General features: G+C 37.6%; 2 protein-coding genes across 3 annotated transcripts; both read left to right on the top strand.

The window, feature by feature from the left end:
• The first annotated feature begins 476 nt into the window (after window positions 1–476).
• Window positions 477–1,766, top strand: LOC122032562. Its single transcript, XM_042591869.1, has 3 exons — window positions 477–840; window positions 956–1,041; window positions 1,391–1,766. The coding sequence occupies exons 1-3, from the start codon at window positions 750–752 to the stop codon at window positions 1,595–1,597; spliced, it is 384 nt and encodes a 127-aa protein (XP_042447803.1). The 5' UTR covers window positions 477–749; the 3' UTR covers window positions 1,598–1,766.
• An 8,256-nt stretch (window positions 1,767–10,022) lies between these two features.
• Window positions 10,023–18,075, top strand: LOC122032449 (QWRF motif-containing protein 2-like). 2 transcript variants are annotated; one of them, XM_042591738.1, is made up of 6 exons: window positions 10,023–11,670; window positions 14,160–14,279; window positions 15,897–16,013; window positions 16,101–16,190; window positions 17,551–17,658; window positions 17,735–18,075. In XM_042591738.1, the coding sequence occupies exons 1-6, from the start codon at window positions 10,342–10,344 to the stop codon at window positions 17,795–17,797; spliced, it is 1,827 nt and encodes a 608-aa protein (XP_042447672.1). In that variant the 5' UTR covers window positions 10,023–10,341; the 3' UTR covers window positions 17,798–18,075. The 2 variants fall into 2 exon arrangements, 1 of the variants encoding a protein (XP_042447672.1); XR_006126087.1 differs by lacking the exons at window positions 17,551–17,658; window positions 17,735–18,075 and adding an exon at window positions 14,481–14,568 and having other exon boundaries at window positions 16,101–16,119.
• Window positions 18,076–21,545: the final 3,470 nt, after the last annotated feature.

The following is a 21,545-nucleotide window of genomic DNA, read 5'->3' as shown; positions in this document are numbered from 1 at the left end:
ATGTGTTTAAAAGAATATTTATTATTTTTATACAGACTTAAATTTTGGAGTATCATTATATTGAAATTGTAAAATATAAATCAAATTTTTATTCTTTTAATTTTAAATAATTTTATTTTGATAAATTAATAGGAACTTATATTTTTTATTATTATTTGAATATAAATATGTTTATTAAAAAATTCATTATTGTCAGTCTCGAACGAAAAATGATGAGAGTTTGTTTTTTAAAATAATATCAAAGTCGTAATTTTTTTTTCACATAGTGTCTCAATTAGGCTTGAGCTAGTCCTGACAACCAAGGAAAGTATTCATTGGGCCGGGACATTGACGGCCGGTCCATTTGGACACCCATCACCACCGCCATGGCGCCATTACTGCTTCTTCGCTCAGTTGTTGCAGTGCAGCAATATAAAACCACGACGTGCTCTCAAAGCTCTGTTTCTGTCTTTCCCGAGTGCGTGCCTTTCATCACTGCCCAAAACCAGCTCGCTTCCCCATGCTCTCGCATTTAATCCCCCACGGGCTCTCCGTGCCTCTGCCAGGGTAGTAATGGAGAGGAGCATGGGAGCCAGCTCCTGACGGTGTTTTTGTTTTTTGAAATTTTGGCACCCTTCTTGCCTGCCTGCCTGCCCCATTTGTACCTCCCAAGCTCCATAGGCTCCTTGGCTAATTAAGGTTTTTTCTCAGTGCTTGGTGGAGCCATAGAGATTAGAAACGTTGCTTGAGGGGAAGAATTTGGTTGGAAGATGATGACTTCGCGCCTTCTTGCTTTGATTTTGGTCGCGGGGGCTTCATTTGCGTTCCTTTCCTTCAACACTATGGTTCTCAACGGCGCAGGTAGCTTAGTGTTCTTCAAAATCGATGAACAACTGATGGAACTGCATTGTCATTGTCGTCTTAAGAAGGTCAAAATAGTTTTCTGATGATGAACATTGTCGTCGTGGAATCTCAGGTCCCGCATTGGCTGATAGCACTGTAACAGTTATCCCTCTGCAAGGTAGAAGTGCCGTGATCATCTTCAGTAACAGGAAGCGCAAGGTAAGTGAATTGGGTATCACCATCGTTAGATTACTCACTTGCAGGGTGAGCTTTATGGATAAGACTTGGTGATTGTAATTATTAGAAAAAATTGTTGGCTTGGCTCGTGATTATGTCAGTGCATGGCCTCCCTAAAAAATTGTTAGTCATCCCCTCGTTGACTTGCCTCTTGGGCCCATTAAGAATAGAATCTTTCAAACTTGAAACCGTGATAGAACTAAATAAGATGAAGCATCCTTTCTATTTATGTGAACTGGACAAGGTACCTTGGTCCATACATGTACTCTACTGTCATCAGAGATTCTTTTCTCTTGTTTATGTGTTACTAATAAACATCCTATTTTCACAGGACAACAGATACCACACTGTCAATATAAGAAATGATAGGGATCTAACAAGCATCAACAAGGCTGATTATCCCCACTACGATCCACCTCCAAGTTCAAGAGCAATCATTGATCATGGTCCAATCGAACATGGAACTCCGCTTATGCCTTACATCCCCAGATCTACGCCGCCTCCGCCACCGTTCCACCCTAACCGTGGATCCCCATGAACCAGCCGTTGCTCTTTGCACTTGTCTAAATGTGTAATCCTAATTTGCTGAGTCTTAGCTTCTCTCTACTTGGGACAGACCCAAGTAGAAAATGCGAGCATGAGTTTATGCGATGTAGTATCCTAACTTGCAGATTCGTAATAACGTCCTGTTTTTGATGCTTATATTGGTAAACTTGCAAGTGCATATGCTGGACATTGATGGCCACTAACTACAAAGTTGGCCCGGAGATTTTTCATGAGCTATTTGGTGGGTTCATCAAGATTTCAGATGTAATGTCAGAAGTGATCTGCTGTTGCTTAATTTCTAAGACATGTTTACTATGTGAGCATTTAAGTAAACCTTCCGGTCCAAGAAATAGATAGATATATATTTCGGTCAATTCAAACATGATGAGTTCATTAATGAATGCAAGTAGCTCATTGTACTAGCAACAAACACAAATTATGCAACATTTATTTTAAAAAAAGGTTAAGAAGAAAGTGAGATTCCGTTGAGACTTAAAAGTTTTCACTTTGGTTCTTGAGACCACATGTCATAATGGCAATTGGATGTCTCCTAAGAAAAGAAGGGAGAGCAGGGAAAGTGGATGAACTGTACCAACCTGTAAAGGTGATGAGATTGGAGGCCAAAAGTTCACGGTGGTGGAATGCTCACAGAAAGTCGCAAGATCTCACTGGAACAGAGAGCTTAAAATGCAAATTCTTTTTTCTTCTGAGTTTTTCTATTATACATAGCAATCCTTTTCTTCTTAAAATAAAAGAAGAGGTTTGCTTTTGACAAAAAACTATGTTGTATGGACAATTGCCACAGTTTAGTAACAAAAGTTAACTTTGCGGTCTTTATCAAACAGATAAGAGTAATGTACTGACTTTTTATAATATTGATTGATGATTGAAAGTCCTGAAGCAACATGATGGTGAGATGCCTTTTGAGTTAGCCTTCATCTCCTTTCCATTAAGTTAAGGACATCAGCTTTAAGTGCAATTCACACTAGCTAACTAACCTTCAAGTGTAATCTCTGTGCTCTTTAATTATACGAGTGGTTGATCTAATAGGTTTTGAGATTAATTTTCAATGAATATAAAATATCTTATTGAATATCTGATTTTTCTCATATAAACGATCATTGTGATAAAATATAATGTCCCCATAATTTATCTATTTGTGTCTAACGAGAGGACTAACAATACTGAACCGTACGAGTAAACATTATCATCTTTTACTTTGACAAATATAATCTCATCAGCTATTGTCAATTATTTACAATTTTAATGAAGACAGAAATCGGTGAAATGCCCGTGGTTTTTAAGGCTCGTTTTCCAACAACGATACCGTTGAATTTTAAAAACGGGATTGTAAATGTGAATGGTCAGCGATGGTAAATGATCGAGCCTCGTGCCCCTCGTTCGCCGGAGATCTCCTCGATGAGATCAAAAGTCAACTTCTACTTATTTTTTGTTTTTTCACTCAAGCAAAAAATGGCAGCGACGTTGAAAGATGATTGGGCAAAAATTACAATACATCCCAACTTATATAAATTGTTAAAGAGCATCTTTTTAGTAAAAGTCAAAAGATCATTTTATGAGATGTTTTACCTCAAGAATATTCAATGTTGTTAGAGCAATTATCCATAGTTGCTGTAATATATAATTTTTTTTAATTATTATGATATATAAAAGTTATTTTATAATTACTATTGATCCTATTTGAAAGTTGAAAAGATGGAACCGTCAATGACACGGTGATATATGTAAGGGGATGTTGACTGTGAAGAGACTTCAAACTAGAAATCAAGAGAAGGGGGTGAGTTATCCCGTCGCTAGAAGAATATGAAAATAGACCGGGCTTACCCCGACCTTACACTTCGACATTCGAGGTCGGTCCAAAAAATATGTAAGATACCAATAAAATGTAGAAAGATGAAATATGTGAAGAATAAGTATGGGAAACGTACCTTGGTCTAGGGGGCGTCCCTGGTAGATCGGTGAGCTAATCGCAACCGCTTTAGTTAGTTTCTAGTGATGTCCTGTCTCAAGAAGATGAATAGTATAGGGGAATAAATAACAAAGTAAGTATATGCACTAAGGAGTCTCTCTCCTTCCCTCCCCCCCCCTTCTCTCTCTCTCTCTCTCTCCCCCCCATGTGGGATAAGGTTTTTTATAGGAGAGTCATGTTAAGACAAAAGATGGCAGGGGGTAATATTACCTCTGTGTTATGTTATTCTTGTCTAAGTGTCAGAGGGACATGTTACTCCTGTCTAGATGTCAATAGATGAGACAAAGGGTTGATAGATCCAAGGGTTTAACAAACCTTTAATGGATCGGTTCGGTTTTGCTCTTCCAAACAGACTGGTCAACTCGACTCGACAAGAAGATGTTAGTGTGTGTACTTATGTGCCAAGACACTCCTTATGTATTTTGTGGATAATTATTTAATAAAGGCAAAAATTTATCATTAATTAATTACTTTTCTGTACGTATATGATTAATGATAAAGTCCCACAGATTAATGAGTATATTAATATGAAAATAGTCCTTGATCAGATAGATATCTAGAGGGGAGATGGATATCTAGATCAACGCTGAGTATGACTAGGTGGAGATAGACCGGAGGGATGGATATCCAAGTTGTACTTGGGGGTGCCTTGAGTTTAGAGGTACACTGGACACGACCCGCTTAAAAGGAGACCACATATTAAGCATCATTGGTCTTTCCTTTTATGAACGAGTGTAACTGATCTTTTGACTTGAGACCTTCATTTATTCTATGTGTGGAGTTATATGCTTTGACGCCGTTAAAAGCAGTCTTTAATCGGATTGTGATTAATATGGTAGTTGGGTGTATGACAAAGCGTAGAGAGAATAGTGTTGAGTCAATAGAGGATTCATCGTTCTCTTGGATTAGGAGTTAACATCCTGACCGCTTGATAGAGATATTAGTGACTCAAAATCCATGGCCATGGGAGGAATGATTTATCATTCAAGAAGAGTCTATTATATCTTGGAAATCAAGTAAAACAATTAATTTGGTAATGATGTATAATGTATCAAATTAATTGGGATGTAGGCTTAGATGAAGAGATCAAATTACACAGTAATCGGTTCATAGTGGCTTACAGTTTATGACTGATATTAATTTTATCGCGTTGGGTGGCTAAAAACTGTTGCTAGACGGTTACTTTAGTCTGTGTATGGATTTACACTGCCTTCGTGTATAAAACCTAGAGGGTCGCACGCATAGCACGTAGACATGAACAAGAGTATCGGAAGCTAGTCGAGATCAAGATCAAATATGGATTTATTTGATACAAAGAAGAGAGAATTCAAATAGCCATAATCATGATGATTAATGGAGAATTCGAATAGTCATCATAATAATAATTAATAAAGAATTTGAAGAGTCATCATAATGAAGGTCATAAATGAAGAATTTATGGAGCCTATAACTCTTCATCTTCCTTATTAATGAAGATCATAAATGATGAATTAATTGAAAGCTTAACTCTTCGTATTCCTTGGAAGCTATAAATAGCCATCCTCGGAAAGATTCAAGAAAAGGATTTCATTCTCTCTATTTCTCCTTCGTCAACTTCGTCTTCCACCGGAAGAGATCGGTAGTGCTTCCAAGACTTTGTCGATCCAAGTGGCTAGCATCTAACGGATCGTATCAAGTTCGTGATCTAGTGCGTGTGGATACCGCTAGAGGAGTCACACGTGAGGCTCTTATCTGTCTATCTGTCTGTGATATCATTCACACCTATCGAGGACTCGAGGTATGTTTTATATTATTTTTGTGTAAAACTATATGTACCACGAAAGATCCATGTTCAATATATGTCTTCCGCTGCGCTCCGAACCCAACAGAAGACTGGTCGGGTGGACGGTTGGGTCGGTTGGTGGAGTCGGCTTCGTCCGATCAACCTTAAAAAAGTGGCCGGTTGGACTTTCTAGTGGGTCAGATTTTTGGCATGCCAGACTTTTGACGGATCGACATAAGAAGAGTGGTCAGTCAGACATTCTGGTGGGTCAGACTTTTTGACGAGTTGGCCTTTTGGGTGAGTCAGGCATTTGCTTTTGGGCGGGTTGGACTTTCTGACGAGTCAACCTTTTGGGCAGGTCAGACTTTTGGCAAGTCGGCCTTAAAGGAGTGGTCGGTCAAACTTTCTAGCAGGTCAGTCTTTTGGGGGGGACAGACTTTTGAACGGGTCGAACTTTTCGATAGGTCAGCTTTTTGGGTGGGTCGGCCTTAGAAGAGTGGTCGGTCAAACTTTCTGATAGGTTGACCTTAGAAGAGTGGTCGGTCGAACTTTTTGGTAGGTCGGCCTTTTGGACGAGTTAGACTTTTGCAGGTCAGACTTAGAATAGTGGTCGGTCGACTCAGTCGAGAAGAGATGGTCCTTGACCTCTCTTGACTTTGACCCAACTCAGTATGCCGTTTTAACCTTCTTTATCCCCCATGACAGTTTTAACATTCACCATATCAACTACAATGTGTTTATCATTTAACATTTATGATTTATTGTTTAGTTTGATTAAAGTGAAATTAATGATTTTTTACGTTGTAGAGTAGTTATTACAACACATAACATATATACTTATAGTTAAATCCTAAATCTTAGCTATAAGTTTTAAATTATTACACTACTATATAACAATATTATATTACTATAACAATATTATATTAAATGTTATATGTAATAATTAATTAAAGAATAGCTCCGACATATTATAACTACTAGTGTGATCGTGTTACGTGTGTAATATAATAATATATAAATTATTTGGGTCTTTGAAAATCCGAATTGTTTGAATTTTTTAGTGTCACGTTAGAGAATCCCAGCAATAAACTATTGTAATGAGCTTCCCTATGCAAAAAAATTATTTTAATTTAATATTATACTTATCTTAATAAAAGAAACTAAGAAAAGTATATTTTTTAACATCGTCGGCCTAAAATATTTATAGAAGCTTTTTTGATCATAGTGTTGTCAATTCTAAGATTGAGACTAAAGAGAACTATATTTTTTATATAAAACAACCAAAGGAAATTACTAATAAATCTTGGAATTATTTTTAGTGTGAATAGAAAAAAGGATAATAACGTAAATTTATTTTAGGCTTTATCAAAATTAATTAATAAAGGAGGAAATTTTTTAATAAAATAGTAAGATAACTAACTACTACAATAGTAACAAAAATAGTAGCTACTTGGTACTATGACTAATTTGTACATGTTATAATAGCTATCCCGAACTGCTCCAATAATATTAAAATAAGGAGTATTATGAGGATAAAATCTCTCATAGGTAATTACTTTTTTTTAACGTCATTCCCAAATGATCCATGCCATTCAGCGTGATTTTATATTTGCATGAAATGCTAAAAAGCTTTCTGTGATGGATATCTCACTACACCGTGAGTATTGCATTTCTCAGGCAACGAATGATGAGGCGATTGTATTCAATTAAGCCCTAATTTTATTCTCCGAGGGAACTCCAACAAAAATTGAAAGCAAGAAAAATCTACGTGGATTACTCAATCATGTCTAAGTTACTTCACATTTGGAAGAAGAATTGAGATACAGTGAGCTCTGCTCAAGTTTTAGCTGCATTTGCAAGCTAAGCAATGTTAGTTAATGCAGCTGAAAACAGCCATCCAACACACCTAATCTTCGCTACATTCTTAATGATGAAATCTTGACAGACCCGGTTTAGATTTGGTTGCAAATGACTTGGACTAATCAACTGTAATGTCCTCCTCGGATTTAATCACTGAGCTTTGCTAGAGCCCCGAGTTATGGTGCGGTAGTAAGATATTTTTATATTCTCCTAATTATTCATGATTCAATTTCTAACTATGACATATTATTATAAGGTATTTTTCGTCGGTGAAGTGAAAAAAATGGAATGTTAAGTTGTCGGACCGTCCATCACTTTGTATTTTCAAATTTATTTTAATAGTCAATAAAAAATTTTATAGACTGAACTAATCACCTTCCGAATTAATCACTAGATTACCAAAAAAAACTGACCATGCAAGAAATGTGACCACGAAGACATGCATTTATTGTTGATTTAAAGAAGAGTCCAATTTTTAGTTGAAAATCCTAAACAAAGAAGAGTGACAGGCAGGTAGCGAACTGACTCAACTACCATATAATATCTTTGACATAGGACTAATCTGTTTTTTAATTATGTTCAATTCCTAGTATAAAGTGGTCCAATAAAACTGGTCAAATGATTTGGTAGAATGTATCCCTCATAATAGTTGGTTGTTCTAGTTGGGTGTATGTTGTTGAGGTAATTCTCTCTTTTTGCAGTCGAATTTTTCTTTAATTTTCGTTTATTATTTTTGATAATTTCGGCGTTTGTACTTCGCCCAATTAAGGTATATATATGCTCATCTCTTGATTCACTAAATATGAAGCATAACTTGTATACATAGATTAATTTCTAAAATATTTATCTTTATTTAATTATATAAAAATAATAAATTATTAATGCAAGAATTCTATAACAGGAAATAATTGCAATAATGTAGAAGGATAAGTATAAAATCATAACTATCAAATAATAGTTAGGTTGAGTAGAGCCAGAATGAGTGACCCAAGGTGTCACCACACCAGAGCAAGAAGCCAAGATGGAAGTATGCGCAACGGATTTAAGACGAGAAAAACGACGAACGGACAAAAAAAAAAATAATAATAATAATAGATTTAGTTAATCTTATTGATGACCTTTTAATAAAAAATTAAAATACAGCGCTGGTGTGATTTGAAAAAGAAAAGTGTCATCTTGACTTTTACCTTAAATTCATGTTGTATACTGAAGAGGTGCTGAGGTGGCTTGTGAGAGAGTCGGAGCAAGGGAATTTGAGCCAAATATGGGGATTTCATAGGCACTATGGTTAGGTTGCCTTTCTCATATAGTTGTTGAAGAGTTGATGGGGTTTGTTCAGTCCAGGCATCCCATGGAGCTGCATGGTCTTGCATGAGAATTTGACGAAGAATAATAGTAATAATAAAAAAAAGATACATCCGTTATCTAGCGCCCCAGGATAATAGTAATAATAGATTTAAGGCTTTGGTACCATTAATAAAAACAAGGAATTGGAGAATGTATACATCTATGTTATTCACAGATGAATAATAAACATTATTTATAAACACATTTTTACAATCGAATTACCCTTTCTCTATTTTTTTTTTTTTTTTTTTAAAGACCGACATGGTGGAACCAAGCGAACCGGAGATTTACAATCCATGCAGCGTGATTGCATGAATGCCCAATATAGCGTTGATAGTTTACCATATTTGATGAAGGGTTCCAATGACTCATCCTGTTTTTCCCAATTACTATGATTTTTTTTTTCCGCTCGGGTAGTGCGATGGTTGAGACATAAAGTGTTATCATATGATATTTTTAAAATGAAACTTGACGCATCCCATACCTTGATCACTTATATTAATGACTAGTAGTCATCTGTAATTTATTTTCTTTATATTGATTTAAAAATGAGTTGATAAAAATATTAGGGACGAGTAAATCATCTTTTGTCACATTAATCTTGGCATGGAGGATACACGGGCAACATGCACTTTTACCACGTGAATGCCCATACAACAACGAATCTTTTAACTATTCCATGCCACCCCACTGCTCTTCCTTCTTCCGGTGTCACCATTTATGACATTCCATATATTACTCGAGCCTTAGAGTATAGGTATCAGTTATCCTATTTAAAAATTTTATTTTAAATTATAAATAATTAGTTAAAAAAATTTTACATCAGCTATTATATTATTTTTTAAATTTTATATTTATAAATAATATTCTTTTTTTAAATTTAGAATATTCATATCAATTATTACCCTATTTAAAAATTTTAAATTAAATTTTAAATAGGATAAATAAAATTTTTTTACATTAGCTACCCTATTTATTCTTTAAATTTTATATTTATAAATAGTACTGTTCTAAATTTAGGTATTATAGTATAGTAAAAATAGATATCTAAATTTAATAAAGTAATTTTTTACTCTAAATTATATATTTTGGAAAAAATGGTATTTATGTTCTTGGAGAATGAATTTTATTTCCAAAATATTGTAACAGAGAGAAAAAAATAAATAAGCATATATGCAATGAAAAATAGATATTTAAATTTAATAATTATTTTTATTTTAAATTATATAATTTTGGATAAGAAAACTAGTGTAAATGCTCTTGCCATATGCACCATCCGCGTGTTAATCAAGTGGTATACCATGGATGAAGATCATGAAGTGGACGAAAAATATCGCCCTAGTAGTCTATTTAATTTTAATTTATCCTTTACACATAATCATGGGACGTCCGGGATTTTTTTTTTTTTTTTTTTTGCATAAATGTATAACTGGCTCCTAAACCAACTCCCTTGTGCTGGTCATTATCTTTAGTCACGCAGCAAAAATCTTTGCATTGCTTAGCAGCAAAACCACACTTCACGGACAAATGTACTGCGTGTTTTGTGTAAAGGCAAATCTAGTCTTTGAGCTTGCAAGGCAAAGGCAAGCAAGCGCAAAGCCTCTCTCTTGCTTCACACACTCTCCTTCTCTTCCTAATTCTGCAGCTCCAGGGAGTGTGAAGCCTACGGTCTGGTGCTCCGCCTGGTGATGTGATCGCGTTCCTCCCTTGCCTGCCGTGCCGGTTGCTATAATTCGAGAAGGAAGCGGGAGATCGAGCGAGATCTGCCACTAGATCCATGGTAGCCGCTGCAGCTGCCTCCCGGAACCCTACGAACCCACGCAAGATCGGCTCTCCTTCTCCCGCTCGCGAAGATCTCCAGAACCCTTATCGCCTGCCCCTGATCCCATCTGAAAAGGACAATGCCGGTGGCGCGGTGAGACGGCCTCGTACCACGGAGATCAGTTCCCGGTATCTCTCCTCTTTTAGTTCTTCCTCTGCCTCTTCGAATTCTACTTCGTATTCTGCCACCACTACCTTCTCTTCTTCGATCTCTCGGCGTTTTCCGTCGCCCTTCCCGAGCACCCGACCGTCGACGCCACCGGCATTGCGCCAATCCGGCTCCCAGAAGCGATCCTGCTCCGCAGATCGGGCTCGACCTTCCACGCCTGCGGGCCGTAGCGTGCCGACAGAGGCAGAACCCTCCGCCGCCGCCAGCACCCTCTGCACGACGACACGAAGTCTTTCCGTCTCGTTTCAGGGTGAATCTTTCTTCTACCAGACCAGCCGCGCTAAGGCTGTCTCCCCTAGCACCCCCACTCCAGAGCGGCGGCGACCCGCTGCCATCGGCTCTGCTGCAGCGAGGACTGGTGAGCATTTGGAGAACACAAGGCCCTTTGAGAACCACCACCGGTGGCCTGCTTCCCGAGCCCAGCCATCGAATCCGATGATGAGGAGTTTGAGCTGTTCCTCTGAGAAGAAAGAACCGATCTTGGCCACCGTCAGGTTGCTCCACCAGTCGATGTTGTTTGATAGTTCGAGGAGGGCTTCTTTTGATGGGGGTGATCTCTCAGCTTCATCCGATACCGACAGTGTGTCTTCTGGCAGTAATTCTGGTACGCCAGAGTTCAGTGTTCTCTCGAGGGCAAAGGTGACTCCCCGTGGGATTAGTGTACCGGCGAGGTATAGGCAAGAGACGAACAGCCGGCTGAGTCAGTATCCGGAACCTTGTTCCCCATTGCCTTCGCCAGATTCAAGGCCTGGGGCACCGAGGTGGGGTGGGATGAAGAAATTATCTGATAGCCCCTTGTCTTCTCCAAGTTCAATTTCTTCACCACTTCGGGGCCCCACGAGACCTTCTTCACCTAGTAAGCTTGCGGCATCAAGGGGTATGTCTAGTCCTCTACGAGCAAGGACTAATGTAGCAATGTGTACCTCACCAATTACTCGTGTGGGCAATGCACCTTCCATTATAAGCTTTGCCACTGAAGTGCGCAGGGCAAAGAAAGGGGAGAATCGGATTGAGGAGGCTCACTTGTTGAGGTTGCTTGATAACCGACATTTACAGTGGCGATGTGTAAATGCCAGGGCCAATGCAGTCCTGCTACTTCAGAAGCTAACTATAGAGGTAATGAATATTCTGAAGATTAGTTTTCTGTTTATGTTTGATAGTTTTTCATGAAGTTTCTATTTGTGTCACCTAACTTGGGGAACCTGACATAGATGCCATTACTCGTTAAGAATTTTTGGCAAGTAATTTACTTTCTCTTCAAAATATTTCCTCTATTCCACGACATTATTGTTGGTCTCTGTTCCAGTTAAACAATTTCCAGAAAGAATATAAATTTCCTTTGAAATTCATGAACAAAAAACCAGATTTTACTAGTCATTTCCATTATTTGCAACCTTACATGATGATAAGAAAGCTTATCCCTGCCCCCACTGATTGTATAGTGGTAAAACACTTAGGGGAACAAGGGAATAAATAAGAGAATTGGAGTTCGAATTTCAATAGAGACGAATATTTTGGAGGTCAGTCTCTCAGTGTGCATAAGCCATGCTCTGGATTTATCCGGTAGTTGAATCAGGAGGGAAGGTCGTCTACCTCTAGAATTAGTAGGCTGGACATCTGGATTATCACAAAAAAAAAAAACTTATCCCTGCTTTTTATGTGCCCTGTTTGTGACGTTACAGAACTGATAAAAATATTATAGTATTGTGTTGCCTATATATATAACTCAATCAATCAAAATATCATATAATTAAATACCCAATATGGATCTAAACCTATCCCACATATAAATATAAATCCAATTCTAATTTTAATAATTCTAACACTTCCCATCAATTATTGTCAGCCACTAGGCGGTCAACTTAACCATATATCTCTAATTAAATATCCAATGTGGATTTAAACTTATTAACATACAATCACAAATCCAATTGTAATTCTAATAATTCTAACAGTTCCTATTAGCCACTAGAAGGCCAAGCTACCAGAAGTTTTGCTAGATGACCAACCCATTCTTTTTAGTAACTCATGGTGACTCATGGTCTCTTTCATTCTTATCCAAATTTCAAAATACAATTCTTTATCAGTGCCACTTTATAAGCCATCCAAAGTCGATGGAAACCATGATTAAATGGTATGAACTTTCTTTCTGAAAGAAGGTTAAGATAAATTGTTAGAGGTCACTATCTAATATCTTTGTATTTATGGACTGGGCAGCAACCTGGAGATGCTAAAGATGGACTATTGTTTTGTGTCATAAGATGTGAGGGTACAAGAATAGTAAGCTGGAAATTGCACAATCTTAGGAAGATGCCCCAGGTGTGTTATGGCATGCTGCAATAATCCCTTGTCAGGAAAGTTGAAATGCAAAAGTTACAGAAAGTAGCAAACATCTCCAGGACAAAAGAGACCCTGGTCAGGAGCTAAGTGGTTATGATGGTCCCTTCATTTCTAGGGCAAATCTAAAAGTGTGAACTTAAATATATAGAATCCACCAAAGTAAAAAACCATGCGGTCTAACTTCAAAAAAAGGGTGTATTTTCTAATAAGCAGTGCGAAGCAGTGTAACTCATGTACTATGCCAAACCTAGCCCCATTACAGGATGAACAAGATTGATTGGAGCATTACAATTTGCCCAACTTATGAACAGATCATCCTCATTGAGCGACATACAGCACAAATTGGATACAAGAACCTCTTTGGAGATATTTGCATTCAGAGGACCACCAAGTTGTTGTCTTGACTTAGTTCTTATCCTGGCTGAACAATATATTCACCTTGATGCACAATAGGTTCGATAATCACCAGCATAGCATAGTGATTTCTCTGACAGAATAATTGTCGTGACCAAGTTCAAACCACCTGGGACGGAATTATAAAGTTTCTAACTCAGTATGCAAAGCCTAGTCCCATAAGCAATAGATACTAATTAGATTTCCAGGGTATTACAATATCCCTATGTAATCAGCATTCTCGCAAGGCACATATCACATGCACGGTATCAAGGGTGCCCTGCAAGTGATGCAAGGTTCAGAGGCCCTGCAAGTGATGCAAGGTTCAGAGGCCTAAGGTTCACTTTGTTTCTTCCATCATAATTCTGCTGAGAGATCCTGACATAACCCCATCTTTGGTATCATACTTTTCACGACCCGTGTGCATCAACTCGCATTATCTTCAAAAAGAGTTCATGCAATATATGATTGTTGCTCACATATCCATATGCGTTGTTTCACTACTTCACATATGAATATGTAATTGAGTATTGTTAGTCAAGCTGCACTCCCTAGACCAAGGAAGTCTATTACTTCAAACCAATTTAATATATATAGGGAGAGAACAGTTGTGAATAAGTTGATTAATTTTATTTGTGATTATGTTTGTTTAACATATATAAAGAATCCAGAATGTGAGAGAGAAATATATCCAATGACTAATATAATCTGTAAAGGAATGGTGTTTCATGGATTAGGCAAGAGAAGTTACATCTGGATTGGCATGGCTTCTTATTAATCCATACCATTTACCAACCTTCCAAATTGTTATGGAGAGTCAAATCTGCATATATTGTGCTTTATTTCCTAATGCTTTCATTTGATTTTTACAGAAAAATATATATGATGCATGGACAACTACTTCAGAGTTACGTGATTCTATTACTACTAAAAGGATCAAGCTACAACTTCTGACTCAAAATTTAAAGCTGGCTTCCATCCTTAAGGAACAAGTAAATCTGCGTTAAACTTATTTTCTCTTCGATTATGAAATGTCTATTTTGACATGACGGTTTATACTTTTTTGTTCATATTTGGTGCTTTTGGTTATTCATGGCATGATCTATGATTACTTCTAGAGATTTTAATGATCTGGCAGTTAGCTTATGTATAGTTTCTTAATACATTATTGTTGTCCACTTGTCAAACTGTAGTTGGCAATCAATGTTGGCATGTTGCACATTATGGTGGAAGCCAACAAGAACTATTCTGCTCTTTGTTCATTATTGGAAAACAAGTGAGGTATATTTCAAGAGTTAACAATTGCAGTTAGATTTATTTCTAGAAAAGTTGCTAATCTATCAGTATACAATACCACTTTCATGAAAACATTCTTTCAGATGTTGAAAAAGTAGCCGACTTGAGTCACTTCAGACTATTGTGAAACAATTCCAGCTGAAATGTTCACTGGAGTTTCTTTGTTAGTTTTGATCCAAGCCACTATTTGCCAATCTCAGACAATAGAACCACATTTATCTAATTAACTAATTTGGTTAAACATAAATCATTTTTTCTGATTGAAGGCCATTGTCAGATGATTTTTCCAATGTTAGCATCTCATATGATATTTTGTTATGGAGCAATTGAGTTGATGCAAATTTGGAATTTATTGGGTATTTAATTTTATTACTTGGTGTACAAGTCGTAGATAATTTATTTTTTAAGTTGTCAAGTCAGCTAAGTGAGTATTTTTTACAATGTTTGCTTTATTTTATTTTAAGTTTAATTGGGTTTGCGACTTTAAAAGTCTTTTCAATTTATGTTTTTAGTTAATAAACTTCTTTATTTGATGAAATTTATTATGAAAGACTAACGTCTTGCTCTCCTGCAACCGCTTGACTCAATCTTTAATCTCTCCACTTGACAAAGTCAGTTCTTCTTGGTTGGGGAGAATGAAGCAAATTTGGAATTTTTTTGTGCTTAATTTTGTTATTTGGTAGTTTCTCTAATTAAGGAGAAAGAGTTTTGGTATTAGAGTTAATTGGTAGTATTTTATTTGTGCAAGTCAGACTATTTGTTTCCTAATTGTTAAATCATATTAGATAAGTGAGTATTTCATATACCGTTTGTATTATTAATTTTAAAAGTTTAACTGGATTGGAGTTTATAAAAGACCACATTTTTCTGATTATAATTTATCTCCTCAATTAATAAAATTCACTATTTGGTGAAATTCATCTTGAAAGTGTGATGTTGCCTGGTGTTGCACCATGAATCCTTATCAACTTACCCATAATCTAAGTTGGAATGTTCCTTATAAGTAGCAATTGCGAATGTTATGGTGTTGCTGCTTATTTTTGCTTCTTTATTATTTCCTAGTGTCTTTCAGCTCCAGTTATAAGCTATAATTTACGTGTTGGAGTCTTCAAAGATTGGAAAAATCATGCTATACCCTAGTATTTTTTGCTTATCTGTTTGTAACTATTTACAGAGCTCAAGAATTCTTAGAGATCTTTATTTTTCTTTTTTTTTCTATGAGACCTGCCACGAAGCCATGAATTTATGTAAATCCTTTATGCCAACTATTATTCACTTCTGTGAACTCACATCTGACTTTATTAATATTGCAGTTGTCCTATCTGGAAGAATGGTCACTCATCGACAGAGAGCATTCAAGCTTATTGTCAGGAGCAATTGAAGCATTAAAGGCTAGCACTCTCCGCCTTCCTATTGTTAGTGGGGCCAAGGTTTGTATATATCTTTCCATACCAACAAACATTATCGTTGGGATAGACAATTCCACTTTTGTCAAATTTAATTATCTTGCTTCACAGGTGGACATTCTGGAACTTAAGGATGCTGTTGGTTCAGCTGTTGATATGATGCAAGCAATGGGATCCTCAATATGCTCTCTTTTATCAAAGGTGATTGCTTCCCCTACAATATCATTATTGTCATATCGCATCTGCATTGGACTTAATTGTGATCACCTTGCATCTACATTAGGCTTAATCCTGATCTTTTCTTCTACATTAGCTTTTCATACTTTTAGTGTATAAATTGTTAGGATCGGACCGGCTAAAGGGGGGTGAATAACTTGCAATCAAAAGTTAAAGTCTTTCTCTTGCTAACTTGCTAGCAAGGACACACTAATTAATTAAATAAAAATAACATGTAAAGAAATAAGACTCGAGTATGTACTTGATTACAACTTGGATGGTTGTTAATCCAAGAAGATTGGAAGCACTATCAATCTCCTTCTGCAACAAGGGTCGAAGGTGAAGTAGCTTCTTATAGTAGTTGATTGTACAGACAGCTAAAACTGAATTTAGAAATGAATACATAGTGTGTTACTTAACCTAGAGGACAAGGCTTCTATTATAACCTAAAATGATCATTTTGCTGACATGACACTTCGGAAGTGTCTCCAACCAACTGTTCTTTATCCACACGCAACGGTTGGTTTTCTAATCTGGCAGCATTGGAGGCGCCTCGGTTCATCGGACGGGCCTTAAGACAACTAAGGTGCCTCAAGTCATAAAGGCGACCATTCTTCATTCTGCTTGCTTTGGTGATGATCCGGCAGTTTGGAATTGAGCTCACTAAACCTAACTCCGGCCTTCTCCTCGAGCATACTTCTTTCTAGCTTCTCATCCCTCGGATGCACTGCATGCGACCTTCTCGCTCCACCAGTGTACTCTTCCACTGCTCATCTTTGGGATGCATCGAGCCCGTCGGCTCTCTTCCCATGTCATCTTTCTCGTTCACTGCATTTCCGCTCGACTTTTTGTATTCCTAAATCTTTGCACACTCAAACATAAGGCATCAAATATACATGATATAATTTAACTCGGTTGATCAACATCAAAACTAATCCAGGATATTTACATAAATATGGTTGTGTTTTGGGTTGTCGTTGCAGATATTCTGTTCAGAAAAACAGAAACCATTGTATGGGATAAATTAATGTAAATGGATCCAAGGTTCAATTTACTGCTATTGATCGGAATTATGAGAAATGAAGAATTCTTCTGATTTAGCTGCTATTCTGATTCCTGGCTTTTTTATTTTTTTTTGCACATCACTGTTTTAGGGTTTTCTACCGGGGCTGACCAACCTGATGTAGCAGTACCAAATGATTTAGGCAGTGTCTCTCGACTCATATTATCCATTGCACGTGCATCTCATTGACATCAAACTCCTTGCATAATTCACTATATATAAAATTGGTGAGCCTAGTTGGGATAATCATGGCGTAATTTGTCAGCAAATGCCTATTTGCAGGTGGAAGGCACGGTTATCTTGGTGTCTGATATTACGAAATTGGCTGCACAAGAAAGAGCACTACTTGATCGATCAAGAGATTTCTTGTCCACAGCAGCAGCTTTGCATGCAAGTCTCGCTTCTTTTTTCCTTTGTCCATCATTTCAGATTTCACTTTCCTAACTTACGTAAATTTGCAAAACAGGTAAAGCAATGTAGCCTGCAAGGGCATCTCGTACAGCTTAAAAGAAAAGGCAAGCAGATGTAATAGCACAGCAGGTTCTCAGCAAACTTGTGATCACTAACATCACAGAAACTCTTCCTTTTTCTAACCAGGAGTGCCGATGAAATAAAAGAATCTAGTATTTTGCATGTCTGATTCGTGCATTTTCTTCTCCTCTTCTATTTCAATCATTCTCCCCCCTCGTCCCCCTTCCCCTGTATTTGTAACACCAGATTGATTGCCTTCTTTGGTCATGGTCATGCTCGTTTTCTTGTGATAATCAAAGAAAAGTGTGTATATATACAATGCAATATTTGGTTAGAGCTAGCAATTGCTGACAAAAGGTATTTGTGTTTTAATTTTGATGTCGAGTTGGATAGCGATTATTTTATGCATTGAATAGAAAAGGATTTGTAGTTGATGTGGATTGTAACGAGCAGACTCAGAAGATAACGTGGTTGTCAACGTCAAGGTGATGTGGTGGTCAAAGTCAAGATGATGTGGTTGTTAAAGGTAAGGGAAGAGAGCATTCTCCACTTGGCTTCATTGTTTGTCTAGTGCTAAGGCTCTTAAGTCCTGCCTAATCGGCTCTCAGGTCAACCTGATCGGATTATAAGTCGTGTGGAAGAGGGTCAATCTGCCCTTCACTCGGTCAAATATAAGGGGTTTAGTGCTTTACTTTTGAATTGTAAAGATAGCATGTTCGGTCATACAATAGTCGACCCGGTTTAAAAACAACCGACCCTATAGATCGGCCGAAATATCCGACCCACCTCATAATCAACCATCTATATGTATGGTAAAAATAAGGGTTAGCCTCCCTGATGCTTATAAATCTCTCTATGCATGTCCGACCAAATAAAAGGTTGGTCAAGCTTAAGGCACTTAGGGGGTGTTTGGTTGATAGGTTTGGGAATGAAGGAATGGAATGATAGTAAAAGATAGTGTTTGGATTGTGGGTTTGGGAATGACATTTTGGGAATGATTACTAGATTTATGAGAATCAACCAAACCCATATAACTCGATGGGTTTCATTTCCATTCCTATTCTCATTCCACCATACTATCAAACTCATACCCATAGTCATTCCCATCATTTAACCAAACGCCCCCTTAGTCTCATAAATCTCTCTATGCATGTCTGGCCAGATAAAAGGGCGGTCATGCTTAAGGTACTTAACCTCATAAATCTCTCTATGCATGCCAGGCCAGATAAAAAGTCGGTCAGACTTAAGGACTTGACTTCATATTGATTCCTAAACGGATTTCCAGTACACATAGTTTATCATATTGCTTCTTGAACGAATTTCCAATACACCCAATGCATCATATTATTCTCCGAATGAATTTCTAGCATTCAATACATAACAAAGTAGCTTAATGCAATGACAAGTATAAAGACGGTTGATCAAAATATACTCAGCCGATAACACGAGCAGAGAATTCTAACCTATCAGAATAATAACCACATATTAGAGAATATTCTGTTGGAACTTTCTTCAAGGATTATTATGTCTCTCATCAGCCAACTACTTATAACAACATATTCCTTCAATGACCTCAGCACGATGTGAGCTATAAACGACAAAAAAAGTATATATATGGGTAAATAGAAGATTTCTCGGACAATTATTGCATATTGCCTAGGTTGTACACTTTTCATTATCCAATAACCTCTTACAATCTTAGTCACCTCATAATTACGGAGGTTATGAAAGGTGGTATATAAAGGGGATCCTCTTCGTTGACAAGGTACGTTCTCTTAACATCTGAAACTTACTCTCACGCGCATGTTATCTACTGTTCTTCATTCACCCGTCCGAAATTGTATTGACTTGAGCGTCGAAGGGTCTTCGCCAAGAACTCCCCTGGTTTTTGGGTACTAATATTTTGTTTGCTCGTCTGAGTATGGGCAGGATCGAAAGAAACTTTCTCCGTGGAGTAAAAAATCTTCTTTCAGTCAACAATACAACCAATGTTTCTAGTGTGTCATCTCTTCAATTTTCAAACAAGATCAGCGGCGAAAAGAAGAGAAATCCATCATTTTTTTAGATTTTATAAAAAATTAATAATAGGGAATAATGTTAAACAAACGTTTATGTAAAAGATAAATTCTAACTCATAATAACAGGTAAAATTATTTTTAAAAAATAAATAAAAATTATTAAAAATAATAAAATAGATGTTCGAAGTATAAATTTTATCATATAATAAATTTAAATATATAAATGAACTTCGATTCAAACCTGAGAATATTTGTTATATCTGAATCAAAGATATGACTAAAGTTCAGGAGGTCTTATCTACTAATCCTATTCGAAAGGGATGAAGACAGCTAATTAGGAATGTGGTTCTACGGTTAAACGTATGAAGATTTCGCTCTGTTTTGTAAAACCAAGAACGTCAGTACCGGGCTAGAGAAGGGGTCCCCGGTGTTGACCCTCCGACGCTCAAATTAGTCATCGACAACAGTGAAGAACAAAGAGAACTGTAACAGCAATAATAGCGTAATCACAAATAATGCATACCTCCACCGGTACATGGATCCACTTTATATAGTGACTCTATAGCATACGCACACACTTCTTAAAGCACGTGCACTTTTCCTCATTTTTTCTATGAAAAGACAAGTCAGAAAAGTTGTTAGGACCAAAAGTAGCTAGAGGGGGGGGGGGGTGAATAGCTCGTCGCGTTCGCTCGGTGCTTGGCGTTGCTTGTTTCTTCAAGAATATGCAGCCGAAATACAAAGAACAATCACACAACGCTAACACGGTTGGTTTACTTGGTATCCACCTCACAAGAGGTGACTAATCCAAGGATCCACACCAACACACACACCCTCCACTAAATAAAACTCTCCTTTATGGTCACTACCAAGGGCGGAGAAGCCCTACAAGACTCAATACAAGAAGAGAGGGAAAGGATACAAGAAATACAAGCTTACAATGAGTATAAACCCTAACCCTAGCTTCTCTTCTTGGCTTTGATCCGCCTCTTGACTTGGAAAACTTCCAAGATCCTTCAAGAACTGGCGATCTGAGCTTTGGGAGTGCTGTGGGCGAGTAATCTGGAGTGAATCGGAGAAGAGATGCGAAGAAAATGCGCCGCGCCTTTATCGACGCCAACGGCCGGATCCCGATCGATTCAATGTTCCCAATCGATCGGGAGGCTTTGGATCGATCCACGGATCGATCCAGCGCCTGCGCGAAGCGCTCGATCGATCCACGGATCGATCCGGCCAAGCAGCCGCGTCCCAATCGATCCACTGATCGATTGGAACATCTGGATCGATCCACGGATCGATCCAGAGGCTCTCTGTTCGCTTAGGAGAAGCCTGGATCGATCCACTGATCGATCCAGATCCTGGATCGATCCATTGATCGATCCAACACTTGGTTTTTGCCCAAAACCAAGTTCCAAGCCTCTCAAACCAACATCCGGTCAACCTTGACCTGTTGGTTCATCATACCTAGCATCTGGTCACTCCTTTGACCTGCTAGGACTTCCCACCAAGTGTCTGGTCAATCCCTTTGACCCACTTAGACTTTTCTATTCATGCCAAGTATCTGGTCACTCCCTTGACCTACTTGGACTTCCATCAGATGTCTGGTCAATCCCTTTGACCTATCTGTATTTCCTCTTGCCAAGTATCCAGTCAATCCTTTGACCTACTTGGACTTCCATCAGATGTCTGGTCAATCCCTTTGACCTATCTGTATTTCCTCGTGCCAAGTATCCAGTCAATCCTTTGACCTACTTGGACTTCCCAACACCAGATGTCCGATCATCCTTG

Source organism: Zingiber officinale, chromosome 11A (assembly GCF_018446385.1).
Source record: "Zingiber officinale cultivar Zhangliang chromosome 11A, Zo_v1.1, whole genome shotgun sequence".
Classification (NCBI taxonomy): domain Eukaryota; kingdom Viridiplantae; phylum Streptophyta; class Magnoliopsida; order Zingiberales; family Zingiberaceae; genus Zingiber; species Zingiber officinale.
Note: the sequence above shows the minus strand (reverse complement) of the source record. Positions and strands in the feature narration are given on the sequence as shown.

What these genes read in the sequence shown, in the direction of transcription:
- LOC122032562 (XM_042591869.1), top strand. Translation starts at nt 750, where the DNA reads ATGATGACTTCGCGCCTTCTTGCTTTGATTTTGGTCGCGGGGGCTTCA. An exon ending in TATGGTTCTCAACGGCGCAG is followed by an intron (nt 841 to 955) that starts GTAGCTTAGTGT and finishes GTGGAATCTCAG; the next exon opens with GTCCCGCATTGGCTGATAGC. An exon ending in TCAGTAACAGGAAGCGCAAG is followed by an intron (nt 1,042 to 1,390) that starts GTAAGTGAATTG and finishes CTATTTTCACAG; the next exon opens with GACAACAGATACCACACTGT.
- LOC122032449 (XM_042591738.1), top strand. Translation starts at nt 10,342, where the DNA reads ATGGTAGCCGCTGCAGCTGCCTCCCGGAACCCTACGAACCCACGCAAG. An exon ending in CTATTGTTAGTGGGGCCAAG is followed by an intron (nt 16,014 to 16,100) that starts GTTTGTATATAT and finishes CTTGCTTCACAG; the next exon opens with GTGGACATTCTGGAACTTAA. An exon ending in CCACAGCAGCAGCTTTGCAT is followed by an intron (nt 17,659 to 17,734) that starts GCAAGTCTCGCT and finishes TTTGCAAAACAG; the next exon opens with GTAAAGCAATGTAGCCTGCA.